Source organism: Nelumbo nucifera, chromosome 7, assembly GCF_055504915.1.
Source record: "Nelumbo nucifera cultivar China Antique chromosome 7, China Antique-T2T, whole genome shotgun sequence".
Classification (NCBI taxonomy): Eukaryota; Viridiplantae; Streptophyta; class Magnoliopsida; order Proteales; family Nelumbonaceae; genus Nelumbo; species Nelumbo nucifera.
In genome coordinates, this window is record NC_142655.1 from 54,927,763 (window position 1) to 54,946,226 (window position 18,464).

At 37.9% G+C, this 18,464-nt stretch overlaps 1 protein-coding gene across 1 annotated transcript in view; it reads right to left on the reverse strand.

Moving 5' to 3' along the window:
- The window catches only part of OVA1 (methionyl-tRNA synthetase / methionine-tRNA ligase / MetRS (cpMetRS)), a 68,800-nt gene that overhangs the window by 9,652 nt on the left and 40,684 nt on the right, over positions 1-18,464 (reverse strand). Inside the window, exon 10 of the mRNA XM_010262277.3 lies at positions 14,229-14,344. Within this exon, the coding sequence (XP_010260579.1) occupies positions 14,229-14,344 (116 nt within the window). The remainder of the gene's footprint in view (positions 1-14,228; positions 14,345-18,464) is intronic.

The following is an 18,464-nucleotide window of genomic DNA, read 5'->3' on the forward strand; positions in this document are numbered from 1 at the left end:
AATAGTACAAAAAGAAATACATAAACTTGTCTTGTAGAGACTGTAATCAGTCCTACTCTAGATGAGAGTTCAATATGAAAAGTTTAGAGAATAGAAGAGGAAGAGAGAGAGAGAGAGAGAGAGAGAGAGAAATCGAAGAGGGGAGAATTCAGAAAAGAGTGTGGGTCAATTAACATTGCCCCCCCCCTCCCCACTCAGCTATTTATATTAATAGCTTAAAACATAGTAAACTTACAATACTGCCCCTACTGTTAACACAAATAAACAGAAGCTGAAAAATAACTAAAATAACTAACTGACACTACTAACATGCTAACAGCTAACATGATAACAGCAACATAAATAATATGCTAACAGCAACATAAATAACATTCTAACTAACTCTACAGTCCCCCTCAAGTTGGGAGTAGATATCAATCATTCCCAACTTAACTAAAATAACTAACTGACACTACTAACATGCTAACAGCTAACATGATAACAGCAACATAAATAGCATTCTAACTAACTCTACACTCCCCCTCAAGTTGGGAGTAGATATCAATCATTCCCAACTTGGTCTTTGGGACTGCCTTAGTGAAGAGATCAACAAGCTACATGTTAGAGGCAATATATGGAAGGCACCCTTCTTGAGAAGCAACTCTCTCTTTGATAAAGTGACAATCCACTTAAATATGCTTAGTTCTGTCATGTTGAACCGGATTATGGGCAATGTTAATAGCGGCCTAATTATCACAATACAGCATCAAGGGCTTCTCATAAGCAATGCCCAATTCCTCAAATAGGGATCTCAACCATAATACTTCAGCCACACCAACAAGCAACAACATTTTGTCTCTTGCTTCTCCAAGAGACAATATTTCCTCCAACAAAAGCACAATACCCAAAGGTAGATCTCCTATCATCAACACACCCAGCCCAATCAGCATCTATGTAGACTTCTATTTTCATGTGGCCATTATCTTTGACGAGTACGGCTCTACCTGGACATCTCTTCAGATAAGCAAGGATTCTCTCAACTACAAGAAGGTGAGTGATTCTTGGGGAATGCATATACTGGCTAACAACACTGACTGCATAAGAAATGTCCGATCATGTGAGGCAAAGATAAAGGAGTTTCCCAACCAATCATTGAAGCATAACCATGTCTTCAAGGTGCGCCAGCAAGTTTAACACCTAGCTTCCTAGTTTCTTCCAAAAGGTCGAGAACATACTTCATTTGGGAAACAAAAATTTCATATTTAAACCGTGTTACCTCAATGCCCAAGAAATACCGTAGTTCTCCCAAATCTTTGACCTCAAATTCTTGGTGAAGCAATTGCTTAAGTGTAGAGAGACTGGGCCGAATGGGCTCTAGCCCATTACTATTTTATTGATTAGCTTTTTCTTGTTATTTGTTATTAATAAGCCTTTAATTCTTTTTCTGTTTTCTAAGTATGATGATGAGGTGAACGCCCACTTAAGGGAAGACTTGTAACTTATGTAATCTTAGTAAGATTGATAAAAGATTAGAGTGGAGAAAGAGGAGATTATCGAACTCCTTTCTCCCTTCTCCATTCTTCGTTCTTCTTCTTGCGGTCTTCTTCTCTTCCTTTTCTGCCATAATCTAAAATATTTTTACTATTTTTTATTGGTCTGAATCACATCTTGGTATCAGAGCAGGTCTCCCTTCTCTTTTATCTTTCTTTTCTTTTCCCATACACTCTTCTAATCGAAAGGTGTATGGAGAGATAAGTTGTTGATTATTCAAAGAGATTATATGCCTAGTTGGTAAAGGGTTTGGAGAGTCAAAATCTAGTTGTAGATTGCCAAGAAAGTGGGGCTGCTGATTTTTTGCCCAAAACCCTAGCCGACTAGAGATTTTCCAGTTACAGGTTAAAGAGACTGTTTGGGTGTGGGCGCTCAAGGCTTAGAGGGTTCCTTTTGATCTCCAAAAGTGGGCAGTTACAGTTGGAAGAGGTTTGGGAAGCTCTGGTTTGAGCTGCTACTTCTCTCTCTCTCTCCGGAGGCCAGGTACAGTGAAACCCTAGTTTTGGGATTTTTAAGTGCTGGACTGACCTCAGTTAGGTCTATAAAGCTTGAAAACCTTGTATTTTTATTTTCGTTTAATCAATGGAGCAATTTGAAAGTGAGATGAAGTAGATCCTAGTGTCGGGGGTTGGTCCTGTAGATTCCATTTTGACAGGAGTGACTACAATCAAACTTGATGGAACAAATTATTTAGCTTGGGCACAATCTATAAAGATTCATGTATGCAGTAGAGGTAAACTAGGGTTTCTCACAGGTAGTAAGGAGAAACCGGAAGAGACTGATCCTACATATGAGAAATGGATGTAGGATAACTACACAGTTATTTGCTGGTTGGTAAATTTTGTGCAGCCCCACATAAGTCAACATTATCTTTGGATGACTTCAGCCAAGGAGATTTGGGGTAGTGTTATAGAAACATATTCTCATAAATTGAATGTTGCAAGGGCCTACAAACTGAAGAATGATGTGAAAAATCTGAAACAAGGGGAGAGGAGTGTAGTTGTCTACTACTCAATGTTGAAGTCACTATGGTAGGAGATTGATGTTACCGAAGCAATTGTATGGGAAAGCACCAAGGATGCCGAGACATTTAGGAAATTTGTGGAAAGAAACAAGGTGTTTGAGTTTCTTGCAAGACTTAACCCTGAATTTGACATTACGAGACAGAATATTCTAGCCAATGATGAAGTAACACTTGCTCAGGCATATTTTATAGTGAGTAGTGAAGAGAGCAGGCAACAAGTACAGTTACAGGGTCCACCACCTTTAGAACATTTTGCACATGCTAGAATACAACCAAAGGGGTCAGCTGAGAAGAAAGAGGTGATATGTGAATATTGCAAGAAGCCGATACATACTAAGGATACTTGTACGAAAATTCATCCAGATCTTCTTCAAGATAGGTTTCGGAACAACAACTTTAAGAAAGGTGGTCAGTCTGGAAAGCCCAAGAATGCAAATGTTGCTACAACATCTGAAGGTGGAAATAGAGAAAGTGAAGAAAAATGTTGTGGAGCAACTAGCAACAGTGACGGTAGAATTTGATAGATATTGGAGGTTAATTAATCACTTGGAGACTACTATTGCATCTTCCTTCTCAGGCAACACCTCTTCATCCACATTTGCCCATTCAGGTATTCGTACTTCTACAAATCATGCTACAGCCTCAGGTAATCGTAGAATTCCTTGGATTATAGGTTCTGGTGCATTAGACCATATGACAAGCATATCTAACATTTTCTATTCATCCCAGCTCCTCTCTGGTAGAGAGAAGATTTCCCTTGTCGAAGGGCGTCTTGCTCCCATCTCTGGAAAAGGGAATATTAGAGCCTTTGATTCCCTTGTTTTGTCTTCTATCCTTCATGTTCCCAAACTTAGCACTAACCTTTTATCTGTTAGTAGCTTAACAAAATCAATGAATTGCAATGTAACCTTCTTTCCTACTCATTGTATTTTTCAGGACCAGAAAACTCAGAGGACAATTAAGAGTGGCCATGAGGTGAATGGAATATATTTGTTGGATATCTCTGATCGAAGTCCTAGACCACCTAGTGTAGTAGCTTTGGAGTCTATCTCATCAGAGTCAGTTGATAAAGTCATGTTATGTCATTTGATATTTGGTCATTTGTTTTTTTCAGCTTTGAGTCATTTGTTTCCATAAATGTTTAAGGGAATATCCCTATCGTGTCTTCATTGTGAGTCATGTGAACTTGCAAAACATTGTAGACAATCTTTCTCAGTGAGTAATAAAAGATTAGTTTCTCCTTTCCATATTATGCACTCTGATGTGTGGGGGCCGTATAATTTATCTACTATGGGGGGTTACAAGTATTTCATCATTTTCATTGATGATTTCTCTCGTTACAACTAGATTTACCTTATGAGATACCAGGATGAAGTACCAAATATTGTACAAAAATTTCATGAACTTATTCTTACCCAATTTAATACTCGGATCAAAATATTTCGATCTGATAATGCAAAGGAATATTTTGAGAAGAGCATTTCCTCTCGCTTTGATACCTTTGGAGTTATTCATCAGAGTTCTTGTTCCTACACTCCACAACAAAATGGAGTGGCGAAAAGGAAGAACTGACATGTGGTTGAGGTTGCAAGGAGCCTCCTTTTTGCTTCTCATGTTCCTATTAAGTTTTGGGGGGATGTTGTCCTTACAGCTACATACCTGATAAACTGGATGCCTTCCTAAATTCTGGGTTTTAAAACCCCCTTTAGCCTCCTATTTTCAAATGAGGATCTCTTCTCTCTTCCTTTCCGAGTGTTTGGGTGCACTTGTTAATGTTCATGTTCACAGTCATCAGAGACATAAGTTTGAGCCTAAAGCACACAAGTGTGTCTTCTTGGGATATGCCTCCACACAAAAGGGGTATTGCTGTTTTGGTCCAGTTCATGGCATTCTCTTTGTTTCTAGAGATGTCACATTTGCTGAGTTTATTCCTTTCTTTGGTACTTTTCCTGAGGGGGAGCATTCAGAGGAGTTGTTTGTGATGTCACCATCTGTCCCTCTTCCAATCCCCATTGAGACTTCTATTGAGTCTCCTCTCATCGAGTCTTCTATTGGGTCTTCTTCTCATGTTCCTGCTCCCCCTCCTCCTGCTCATCCTCCCACATTTTCTTCCCATCCTATTATCCAAAGGTGGTACCGGAGATAAAGACTCAGGGATGTGCAAGTTGTTTCCACACCTTCATATGAGCCTCTTGCACCTCCCATCACTATTGAGGTAACAGGTCAACCCTCTTCTACCACTTTTGATACCTTCCCTGACCTTGATCTCCCTATTGCTCTTCGCAAAGGCAAACGGAAATGTATAGCTCATTACATTTCCAAACACCTATCCTACAACCTTATTTCCCCTTCTTAGTATTCCTTTCTTGCCACTGTTTCCACACATGTGACTCCCAAATTTGTCCCAAAAGCCTTATCCAAACCAAAATGGAGGGATGCTATGATGACTGAATTAGATGCTTTGCATAAGAACAATACCTAGGAAATTGTGGATTTGCTTGAGGGAAAGGAACCGGTTGGCTATAAGTGGGTGTTCACTATCAAGTATCATTCAGATAGTACTATTGAAAGATTTAAGGCCCGTTTGGTTGCTAAAAGATACACTCAGATGTATGGTATTGTTTACCTGGAGCCTTTTGCCCCAGTGGCCAAAATGACTTCAGTTCAAGTTTTGCTATCTTAGCTACTACTTTTGATTGGCCACTTCATCAATTCGATGTTAAAAATGCTTTCTTGAATGGGGACCTACATGAAGAGGTCTATATGTCTTTACCTGAAGAAGTCCCTTTATGGCCTTAAGCAATCTCATAGAGCCTGGTTTGACAGATTTCGGGCTGCCCTTGTTACTTTTGGGTACACACAGACTCAGCCAGATCATACCCTATTTGTTAAGAAGAGAGATTCCTTAGTGACCCTTCTGATTATCTATGTTGATGATATTGTGGTTACTGGTAATGACACTTACGAATTTACTCATCTCAAAATATTTCTTAACACTGAGTTTGAGATTAAAGACTTAGGTGAACTTAGATATTTCTTGGGAATTGAAGTTGCCAGGTCTAAGGATAGTATCTTCATTTCTTAACGTAAGTATGTTCTTGATCTTCTTGCAGAGACTAGCAAACTAGGTGCTCAACCAGCTTCCACTCCTATAGACCTAAATCATAAGTTGTCAGCTATTGATGGTGAACTGTTGACTGATAGGGGAGTGTTCCAGAGACTGGTTGGGAAGTTATTATATCTTTACATGACTCGACTAGATATTTCCTATGCAATTAGTGTAATTTTCCAGTTCATGCATTCTCCCAGAGATACACATTTAGCAACTGCTGAGAGGGTTTTGTGCTATCTAAAAGGGACTCCAAGGAAAGGTATCTTGTTTGCGAAGCATGGGCACATGAAGTTGAAAGCATACACTGATGCAGAGTACAGGGCAATGGCACATGGAGTTTCAGAACTTTTGTGGTTAAAATCACTTTTAGAATAATTGGGTATAGACTGTGAGAAGCCAATGATGTTATATTGTGACTACCAGACCGCTGTTCAGCATGACAAAACTAAGCACATAGAAGTTGACAGGCACTTAATACGAGAGAGAGTTGCTTCAAGAGAAGTCTGTTTGCCATTTATTGCTTTTGAAGAACAAGTTGATGTTTTGACAAAAGGTGTTCCTAAAGGAAAGCGGGTTCACTATATAAGCAAGTTGGGCATGATTGATATCTATGCTCAGCTTGAGAAGGAGTGTAGAGAGATTAGGCTGAATGGGCTCTAGCCCATTACTATCTTATTGATTAGTTCTTTCTTGTTATTTGTTCTTTATGGCCCTTCAATTCTTTTTATGTTTTCTAAGTATGTTGATGAGGTGGACACCCACTTAAGGGCAAACTTGTAATTTATGTAATCTTAGTAAGATTAACAAAAGATTAGAGTGGAGAAAGAGGAGATTATCGAACTCCTTTCTCCCTTCTTCTCCATTCTTCCTTCTTCTTGTTGTCTTCTTCTCTTCCTCTTCTGCTATAATCTGAAATATTTTTACTATTTTTTATTGGTCTTAATCACATCTTTAAGAGAGTTAATCTCACGGGTATCACTCCCTATCACCACAATATCATCCACATATACAACAAATAGAGAAGAAGGAATCTCTTTTCTTAATGAAAAGGGTGTGATTTGATTGAGCTTGAACATAGCCGAATTTTTCAAGGGCCATCAAACCATGTTCTTGGAGATTGTTTTGTTCATTATAAATCTTTATTTAGCCGGCAGACCTTCTTCCCCGCTTCTATAGAATCCAGGAGGTAACTCCATATACACCTCCTCTTGCAAATCACCACTGAGGAAGGAATTTTTGACATCCATATATAACAACGGCCATGAGAAATTTGCTGCAATGGATAGTAAAACTCTGATAGTATTCATTTTGGCCACTGGTGCAAAAGTCTCCAGATAGTCTATGCCATATGTCTGTGTAAACCCCTATGCAACTAATCTAGCCTTATATTTTTCAATAGAACTATCAGCATTATGTTTCACTGTAACTACCCATCTACACCAGACCGGTTTCTTTCCTTTAGGTTGATCAACTAACTCCCATGTATTATTCTTTAGAAGAGCATTCATCTCTACCTGCATTGCATCCTTCCACTCAAGTATTGACAAGGCTTCCTACACTGTTCTAGGAATGGAAATAGCAGTAATAGAGGCCAAAAAAGACTTATAGGATGGAGACGAATGATCATAAGACAAACTAGGAAATACAATGTGCTATAGATGAGGTACAACGATGCTTCTCTTTATGAACTGCAATTGGAAGATCAAGATTATCCAGAGGAGGAGAAGGCTCAACAATGGGAGGCATCTCATCTGTAGTAGGAGATAAAAGAACTATGGTACTTGGATCTGGAGCCATAGAGGAAATTGAAGTTGGCCTGGACTGCTGATGACCAAAATCAACCTACCTCCACCGCTTGTGATACACCCTCAAATCCTGGCATCTTTGACAACCCTCCTCACTATACTCCCCTTCAAAGATTGGGGCAAGTAATGGAATTTCTGATGAATGAGACCCCGTCTCACTACTCTCCCCATGAGAAGAAACTCTATGATAATAAGGTACATCCTCAAAAAATGTGACATGCATAGAAACAAACCGTTTCCTAGAAATAGGTTCATAGCAGCAATATCCTTTTTGATTTTGTGCATACCCAATAAAAATACATTTTGAAGCTTTATGATCAAATTTGGAGCGATGAGGCCCAAGGATTTGAACAAAGCAAGTGCATCCAAAGGTCTTAAGGGGAATAATAAATAGGTCCTTATCGGGATATAATAGGTTAAATGGAATTTTCATGTATAGGACCCATGAAGGAATTCGGTTGATGAGGTACACAGCAGTGTGGATAGTATCCCTCCAAAAATGTGTGGGAACATTGGAGTTTAGCATAATGCTTCCGGCTACTTCCAATATATGCCTATTTTTCCTCTCAACAACCCCATTTTGCTGAGGTGTATGGGGGGGACAGGAGCTTTGATGGATAACCCCATGGTCAAGGAAATATGAAGCCAATGGTTTTGCAAAATACTCTTAGCATTATCGGATTTGAAATTTTTGATTTTGACCCCAAATTGGGTCAAAACCATCGGACCTCATCTTGAGAGCACATAAAATAAACCCATGAGCATGGTTTCAAATGTCACGAAATGTCGCTAATGTCGCCCGACATGTCGATGTCGAGGCTCACCAACATGAAAATGGATGGTAATATAAAAATTACATTATTTCGGTCGACATTTCCTATATTTCGGAAATGTTGACCAAATCGGTCCAAATGACCAAAAACAAAGACAGTTTTTTCTATTATGTCAACAGGATGTCGACTAATGTCGATAAAATGTCGACTAATGTATATTAATAATATAATATATTAGTATATTATATTATTAAAATACAATATATTAATATAAATTATTCCATTAACAATTTCTATTTAATATTTCAAATAAAATATTTATAAAGAAGAATTAACAAAATATAAAAACAAAAGAATAAATTAATTACTTTATAATATAAAACATAAAATATTTTTCAAGTAATAAAATATTAACTAGTTAGTACTTTTTAAAATATTTATTAAAACCAGAAAATATTTATTAAATTTTATAATAAATCATATTCTACATTTAATATAAAAAATATAATAAATTTATAAAATTTTATACTAAATCATAATTTATTATAAGTTTAGTATTAAAAATCATAATAAATTCATTAAGTTTTATAAGAAATCAGAATTTATCATAATGTTAATACTACAAAAAAGAGAATCAGCTTATTAAATTTATAAAAAAACATAATGTATTATAACTTTAATATTTAAAAAATCAGAATAAATGTATTTCTATTTACTAGTGTGAAATAAATATATTAGAATTTATAATAAACCATAATTAAAAATAAGAAAAGAAAATATCAGATAACCTTGTAAAAACATCAAAATGCATAATACATCAGTAAATCGTCATTTACTAATTTGTTATTGATCTTAGTTTCTTAACTTTATATAATGGTTGGGAATAAGATAATAGTCTAGAAATATGTATTAATGCTTCTTTTATCATTTTACAAAATATCATTGCATATTTCCACATATTTCATAATATTTCCACAACGTCTCTAATTTTTACAATATTTCCCCTCGACATTTCTGATATTTCCGACATATGTCCTATATTTTGGTAAGCGACATTTCCATCGACACCGACACTTTAAACCTTGCCCATGAGAAACGAGTGTAGTCATCAACAAATAGCAGAAAATATTCGTATCCCCCCATGGCAGTGATGTGATATGGTCCCCAAACATCAGTATGCACAATCTAAAAAGGAATACTACTTTTATTGCTCAAAGAATAGGTTGTTCTACAATGCTTTGCAAGTTCACAACTTTTACACTTTAACTAGACACTTGGCCTGACTCAAACAAACTAGGAAATAAACTCTTCAAAGACCTAACTGATTATGCCAGAGCATAACCTGACTCACAGACTGAGAAACTAATGACCTCCCCACTTCTTATCTTCCCCATGTGAATGCCCTCCAAGAAGGTAATTCCATTCGTCTCATGACCAATATTAATCACCTTCCTTGTCTCCAGATCCTAAAAAACACACCGATATGGAAAGAAAGTCATTGAGCAGTTCTGATTTTTCAGTAATGCTAGTAACTGAAAGCAGGTTAGTACTAAGTTTAGGAACATGCAAAACTGAGGACAAGGAGATGGCATTAGATAGTCTAATGTCTCCCTTGCCAGAGATGGGAACAAGGGAGCTACCAACAATAGACACTTTGTCTTTGCCAGAGGATAAGCAATAGTAGTAGTGAGATGGGGTCACATTCATCAGAAATTCCATTACCTATTCCAATCCCTTCTGGCAGAGACAAAGTGTCTATTGTTGATAGTTCCCTTGTTCCCGTCTCTGGCAAGGGAGACATTAGACTGTCTAATGCCATCTCCTTGTCCTCAGTTTTGCATGTTCCTAAACTTAGTACTAACTTGCTTTCAGTTAGTAGCATTACTAACTGTTCCATGAACCTATTTGCTAATGTTGTTCATTCATTCATTCTAATAAGATACCTTCTTAAAAGAAAATTAAAGTTATAAAATCATTATTTTTCATGTGAGAAATAAGAATTTTCAGACCCTAACATAGACTTGTTCGGGCTTGCCTCAAGGGGCATGGTACAAAGGCGACTCATAGAATCAAGAATGTTATATGTTTTACATCACATTAGCTACTTCAAGCAATGCAATTAAGGAAAAAACAGAGATTGTGGGTTTTACATGCTTGAAAATGCTTTATATGTTTGCTTTTATTTTTAAATTTCATTTGAATATGCTTTACATATTATGTTTATGTATTTTAATTTTAGATAATTGGTTTTCTAAAACATTTATTTTAAAATTTATGTTTATATTTTTTATTAACACTATGTTTAATATTTTTTGAATTTTTGCATTTTTAAATTTTTTTTAGCATTCTTGTTTGAATTTTCTGACTTTTTTTATCTTTTTCTTGTAGTTTTGCGCCTTTCTTAAAAAGGTGTGTGCCTCACCTTGCGCCTTGCACCTCAAGCGCAAATTGGCCCTTGTGCCTTTTTTGCGCCTTGCGCTTTTAAAACACTGGTGTAGTCATCAACAAACAACAAAAAAATATCTGTATCCCCCCATAGTAGTATTGTGATATGGTCCCTAAACATCAATATGCACAATTTCAAAAGGAATATTACTTTTATTGCTCAAAGAATAGGCTGTTCTATAATGCTTTGCAAGTTCACAACTTTCGCGTTTTAAACTAGACATTTGAACTGACTCAAACAAACTGGGAAATAAACTCTTCAAAGACCTAAATGACAAATGACCTAACCGATTATGCCAAAGCATAACCTGGCTCACAGATTGAGAAACTAATGACATCCCCACTTCTTTATCTTCCCCATGTGAATGCCCTCCAAACAGGTAGATTCCATTCGTCTTACGATCAATCCCAATCACCTTCCTTGTCTCCAGATCCTAAAAAACACACCGATCAAGAAAGAAAGTCATTGAACATTTTTAGTGATGCTACTAACTAAAAGCAGGTTAGTACTAAGTTTAGGAACATGCAAAACTGAGGACAATGAGATGGCATTAGACAATCTAATGTCTCCCTTGCCAGAGGATAAGCAATAAGTGGTAAACAATGAGGATAAACCAGTCATATGGTCAGATGCACCTAAATCTATAATCCAACAAGGTTCATTGTTACTTGGGGCTGAACCATGATATGCTGAAGCTCTTGTACCTGAATGAGCAAATGCTGAAGTGGGAGTAGCAAATGTTGTAGTTGGTAGCTGAGATGAGGGGGCTGAAGTGCCAACTTCACTTTCCAACTGAGTTAGAGCAGCTCGGACAGCAGCTAAAGTGTTTAGAGGTGTGGCTCTTGTGCTCGAGGATGATACACCATCAATAGTAATTGCTACATTGGCATTCCCCTTTTTGTTCCTAAGCTTTCCTAGCTGGTCTAAATCTAGAATATGATATTGTGAGGCAACTCCTCACCAAGGAGAGTGTGAGGATGATACACCACCAATAGTAATTGCTACATTGGCATTCCCCTTTTTGTTCCTGAGCTTTGCTAGAATTAGATGTGGATACAACTTCCAACAAGTATCACCGGCATGCTTCGGTTTCTTGCAATGATCGCACACTACCTCCCTCTTGTCTTCTTTCTTCATATCCATTTCCTTGTCACCCCCAAACTTTGGTTTCATTATTGTTAGGGTTGATTCCATGGGTTGATATTGTAGCATAACCTTTCTCCTACTTTCTTCACTGTGCACTAGGGAATAGGCCTGAGACAAGGTCAACCTCTCCTTGGTGAGGAGTTGTTGCCTCACAATATCATATTCTAGATTCAGACCAGCTAGGTATTCAAAAACTCTATTGGTTTTTTATTTGTATGTGCATCCTTCTGACTTTCCCATTCAATTGGCTCTAGGTGATCAATTTCATACCACAAAGACTTTAAAGTGGAGAAGTAAACTGAGACTGGTTTCTCTCCTTGCTTAAGATTACTGACTTCACATTTCATCTCATAGGCCCTAGCAACATTAATTTGCTAGGAGTAGGTTTCTCTCATGATGTCCCAAATTTCCTTAGCAGCTTTGGCCCACAAGTAATTTTGGCTGATATGAGGCTGCATGGAATTGCACAGCCAAGTCATGACCAAATAGTTCTCCTGAACCCATTTGGCATATGTGGGTCTTCCTTGGCTGGTTTCTTTACATTCTCCATCACATAGCCTAATTTCCCTCTACCCCCAATAGCCATCATAGCTAACTAAGCCCATTCCAAGTAATTTGATCCATCAAATTTGATAGTGGTAATCTGAAAAGTATTTTTAGTCATGTTTCCAGCCCCCAAAACACCTTCCCCTTGAGTCTTTAACTCAGTTCCTGTCATCTCTATTAAGAAATTAATCAAAAAGAACTCCTTTTATGCTAAAACAGAGTAATTATCACACAGAAATTGCTAACAGCCCACTTGGAGTGCTGAAAAAGGTCTAGCAAACACCTAGAAATGTTGAAACAGATCTAATAATCTCCCAAAGATTATTATCAATCAATCTGGAATGCTAAAACAGATCTAACTGTTACCCAGAAACCAATAATAGTTAGAATGCTAGGGTTTAAATTAGAGAACTGATCGTAGTTTTGGGAAAACCCTAAAAAAAATCAAAGAAATTAGGAAAAAACCCAGCCACTCCTTCCACACCACTATCAGTTTCTGATTTCTGTCGATCTCAAAGGAAAACTGAAACTTACCTAGAACAGGCTGGCCGCCACTTCCAATCCTTAGTCTGAACCCTAATCATGAATTTCTTTCCTTCCCTCTACTTCTTCCTGATCACCAGAGACTTTCCAAGGCTCTACAATCCCTTGAAGAGCTGCCGCACTCTACCAGTAATCTCCAGGAACCAGCCGATGGACCATTCTTGCTAAAACTTCCAACCCTAGGAAGTTCTCATGCAGTTGGCCTGATTAGACTCACATGGGAAACCCTAGGTTGACTCTGATACCAACTTGTCTTGTAGAGACTGTAATCAGTCCTACTCTAGATGAGAATTCAATAAGAAAAGCTCAGAGAATAGAAGAGGAAGAGAGAGAGAGGAGAAGAAGAAGAAGAAGAAGAAGAGAGAAATTGAAGAGAGGAGAATTCAGAAAAGAATGAGGGTCAATTAACATTGCCGCCCCACTCAGCTATTTATATTAATAGCTTAAAACATAGTAAACTTGCAATATTGCCCTACTGTTAACACAAATAAACAGCAGCTGAAAAATAACTGAAATAACTAACTTACTGACAGTACTAACATGATAACAGCAACATAAATAATATGCTAACAGCAACATAAATAACATGCTAACTAACTCTACACATAATATCAGTTGAAACAAGAAAGAGTGCCGACTAAAACATTTAAAAAGAAACATAGTAGAGAAAGAAGATTTCTTGCATCAAAAATAATAAAAAAGAATAGGTTCTCTTAAAACTTTAAGAAAAACCAACATGCCAAAACAAAAGCATTTGATGCCTCAAATAAGCATAAATCAATTTTGTATTTTTTGTGATAAAAGATGAATTACCTTAAGGTTACAGCTCTGATTTGTTTAAGTATTGTTTTTATGTTATGAATATCAGACATGTATCTTCCTATTTTAAATTGTTAATTTAGTTGCATAATGGGTCCCAAGTGTGTAGTGATGCTTATTCTATCTTTTCTCTAAAAGTATATTGTAAATCCCAATATTTTCATAGTTCTCTTATGGTTTCTATGCTTTTATGATGTTTCTGTGCCATTGCCATAAACTTCCATGACTTTGTTCACTTCAACATGAACCAAAGTTTAAAATCATGCACAGAAGGAATCAAAAGACCTTTAGTAAGCACTTCACAATAACTAAATAAGAAATTCCTCCAGTGCAGTTGTACTACTCTCAAATACATCTAATGTATGTTGACCCCATTTTTCCCTTTAGTATAACACTAACAATTGCATGCAGCAAATAAATCTATTAAATTGATAGAAGTTGCTAATGGCCATGAAATTAAATGAAGTGTTTGTATAAACTTTACCAACTTCTCTACAGTGCCCTTGAATGCATTTCCTTCAGCAGCAATAGTTGAATCAACTGCCAAAGTTGACTGACAATTCTTCTTAAGAAGCCCAAGTGTACGGTTAAGAAGATTTCCTGCAAAATGTAAGCCAATGAATGTTGTAAAGCAATGCCTACATATCTTAAAACAACAACATAAAATTATTTGTCCTCTTAAAACAGGCATTAAGCGTTAAGGACAAACCAATTGATCTAGCAGCATACTTGACATTTATAGAATTTCCAATGCATCGCAAATTTAAGAATACACTTGAAAATGTCCATAAATTTCTTAATATTTCCATGGTGTATTTTCATTTCCATGGGTGCCAACACGAAATATTACTGAAACAACATATTTCCCAATGAAAGCTACTAGTGCTATGTGGACTACAAGAGATAATATTTTTGATAAGTAAATTAAGATTTCATTAATAGAAGAATAAAACAGTTACAAGCTTCCCATGGAGAGGCGCGACCTGCATCCTCACCTAACATCAGGAAAAAAGGAAGAAATAGAAAACAGATTCAGTTTACAGTTGAATCCAATACAATCTTTCCCTATTTACCCCTTGCTTTGCAAGACCATCAGCCATAGCGTTTGCTGATCTCCCCACCCATTGTATTCTCACTGTCAAGCTCCTTATTAGCCAATTGAATTTTTTAATTTCATTCTTAAAGCACCACACTATAGAATCTGGGTTTTGTAGCCAACCCACTACCACTTTGGAGTCCCCTTCTATTAGCAACTGTTCCACACCTGATGCAGGAGCTGAAGAGTCAAAATTGGAATTTTAGGATATTTTATGTATTTCTGTATTTTTGGACAATAAGGGTATTTTTGTCACTTTTGCAATTTTCTGTGGGGTCTAATAATAGGTTTGGTTGTCTAGTTATAGTTTGTTTGTGTTTAAAATTTCAGAGTCATTGCATAAGTAGCATTAGAGTTATTGAATCTTCTTTGAATTGAAATAGGATAAGGACAGCTTAGTTTGAGTCCAACTAGGATTATTGAGTCTTAACAGTTTGACTCCTAAGACTTTTATGAGTCTAACAGTTTGACTCCTAGGATTACTATGAGTTAGAGTCTATAAATATGTATGGACGTTTTACACAACGGCAATGAAGTTTATTAAGTTTTCTTCAGCCTTTGCTAGCTATGGTGAGTGATTCCCACCATTCAACATTCTCCAAGGACTAGAACTGAGCTGGTCCTATATCAACACCTATCTGCACTGCTAGTTGTATTCCCAAACTCATTCCTTAGTACCCCTCCCACCCCTGACCGACCTGGATTTCCAAGACTACTACCATCAAAATTCAGCTTCAAGAAGCCTTTAGGGGGGGGGGGGGGGGGGGGGGTCCAAACCCATACTCTAGAACAATTTGCCACTGTTAACCAATTCCTCCAAATATCATTAAATGAGAATTGATGGAATAGGTCCAATGATTTTAGCCACAAGATCACCCTATTTAGGATGCACTCCTTCAGCTCTTCTAGGCTTCTCTCCTTCTCTTGGAAAATTCTGGTATTTCCCTCTTCCCACACTGACCAAATCAGTTGGTAACAGTTGAAAAACAGTCCTTGATGTATGGAACTACTTGAGATTAGATGCAAACCAGAAAATAAACAAACAAGAGAGGAAGAAGAGAGAGAGAGTTGGCGCAATGAGGGTCAGAGAGTAAGAGGTTCGAACTTAACGTCCCTCTAACACTCTAAACATTTTATTAAGAAGTTAATCTTTGAAATATTACAGAGAGGCCCTTGAGTGAGCAAGAAAATACAAAAAACAGAACATTACAGAGTATGGGCCCAGAATAAGGCCCATTACAGAGGGAAACACAACATAACATGAAATGACAGTCTATGGGCCATTCGGCCCATCTCCTCTACACTCCCCCTCAAGTTGAGCATAGATGTTAATCATGCCCAGCTTGCCAATGTCATGTTGAAGCCTTGCCTTGGAAATGCCCTTGGTGAGGAAATCTGCCAATTGTCCTTCAGAAATAATGAGTGGAAGACACACTTCACCGGAGGAGACTCTTTCTCGAATAAAGTGTCTATCAACCTCAATATGTTTGGTTCTATCATGTTGTACTGGGTTGTGAGCAATGTTGATGGCGGCCTGATTATCACAGTACAACATCATGGGTTTGTCATGATCAATCCCAAGTTCTTCCATTAAGGACCTTAGCCACAACAATTCCGAGACTCCATGTGCCATGGCTCTATACTCGGCTTCTGCGGAGGGTCGGGACACAACTGACTGTTTCTTACTCCTCCAAGAGACAACATTACCAGCCACTAGACTGCAATACCCTGAAGTAGATCTTCTATCATCAATATTTCCAGCCCAATCAGCATCAGTATAGGCTTCAAGTTTCAGATGACCATGCTTGGTAAATAGAATTCCTTTTCCTGGAGAGACTTTCAGATAGCATAAAATCCGTTCTGCTGCTGCCATATGGGTATCTCTAGGAGCATGCATGAACTGGCTATTGCAACTGACAGCATACGCAATATCTGGCCTAGTCATGCACAGGTACAGAAGCTTCCCAAGAAGTCTTTGAAAGACCCCTTTGTCTTCCAACAAAGTTCCATCCGAAGCTGAAAGTTTGTGACTCATATCAATGGGAGTTGCAGCAGGTCTTGCACCCATTTTTCTAGTTTCAGACAACAAATCAAGGACATATTTCCTCTGGGAAATAAGAATTCCATCATTGCATCTAGCAACTTCTATGCCAAGGAAGTATCTCAACTCCCCCAGATCCTTAATCTCAAATTCCATATGGAGGAAAGACTTAAGGGCTAGAATGCCTGAGGCATCATCACCAGTCACTATAATGTCATCAACATACACAATGAGATACACTGCTAGAGATCCACTTTTCTTCACAAAAAGAGTATGATTTGATTGTGTCTGAACATAGCCGAATTTAACAAATGCAGCTCTAAATCTCTCAAACCAGGCTCTAGGAGATTGTTTGAGGCCATAAAGTGATTTCTTCAATTTACATACCTTTCCTTGCATATCTTTCCCATACATTCCTGGAGGAAGACACATGTAGACCTCCTCATGTAAGTCACCATTCAGAAATGCATTCTTTACATCTAACTGATAGAGAGGTCAATCAAAGTGAGCTGCCAGAGATAAAAGAACCCTCACAGATGTCATCTTGGCAACAGGGGCAAAAGTCTCCAGGTAGTCAATCCCATATGTCTGTGTGTAGCCTTTTGCAACAAGTCTGGCCTTGTACCTCTCAATAGTCCCATCAGCCCTGTATTTAATGGTAAAAACCCACTTCCACCCAACTGGATCATTCCCTTCAGGCAAATCCACCACCTCCCAAGTACCATTTTCATGTAGAGCATCCATTTCAGTCTTCATGGCATCTCTCCATTCTGGAATCCCAAGAGCTTTTGATACAGACCTAGGAATGGGGTTAAAAGCAACTGAAGAGAGGTAGGCAAAGTACGAAGGAGAAAGTAGATCATAAGAAAGGTGTTTGGAAATGCAGTGTGCAGTGCACTTCCGCTTTCCTTTCCAGACAACAATGGGGACATCAAGATCTGGGAAGGATGATTCCGAAGGGGCTGAAGCAGTACCTGTTATCTCATCTGTGATTGGGAATGTATGAGCCTCATCTGTTGTAAGGGAAACTACTTGCTCATTCCTGGATCTCTGCCTTTGATACACTTTGGGGATTATGGGTAGGACGAGGAGGTAAAGAAATAGGAGCACTAGGACAAGAGGAATGAAGTGGCTGATCCTCCTTTGATTCATTTGGTGAGGATACAGGCTTGTCAAGAGACTCAACTGGGACAGGATGAGGAAGAGCAAAAACTTGTGACAGACTCTCCCCCTATTGACAATGTCCTTCCTAAGAGGAACCATAAAAAGGAGAAAGTCCATCAACAGTAACATCCATAGAGACATGTCGGGTGCCAGTCTTTGGATCAAAACAACAATAACCCTTTTGTGTGGGGGAGTAACCAAGGAAGATGCATTTGTGGGCTTTTGGTTCAAACTTATGTCTCTGCACACTTGGAATGTGAACATAACAGGTACAGCCAAACACACGAAGAGGAATTGGGAAGAGATCCCTGTCTGGATGAAAAAGACTGAAGGGGATTTAAACCCTAAAACCCTGGATGGCATACGGTTTATGAGATAGGTAGTAGTAAGTACAACATCACCCCAAAATCTTGTGGGAA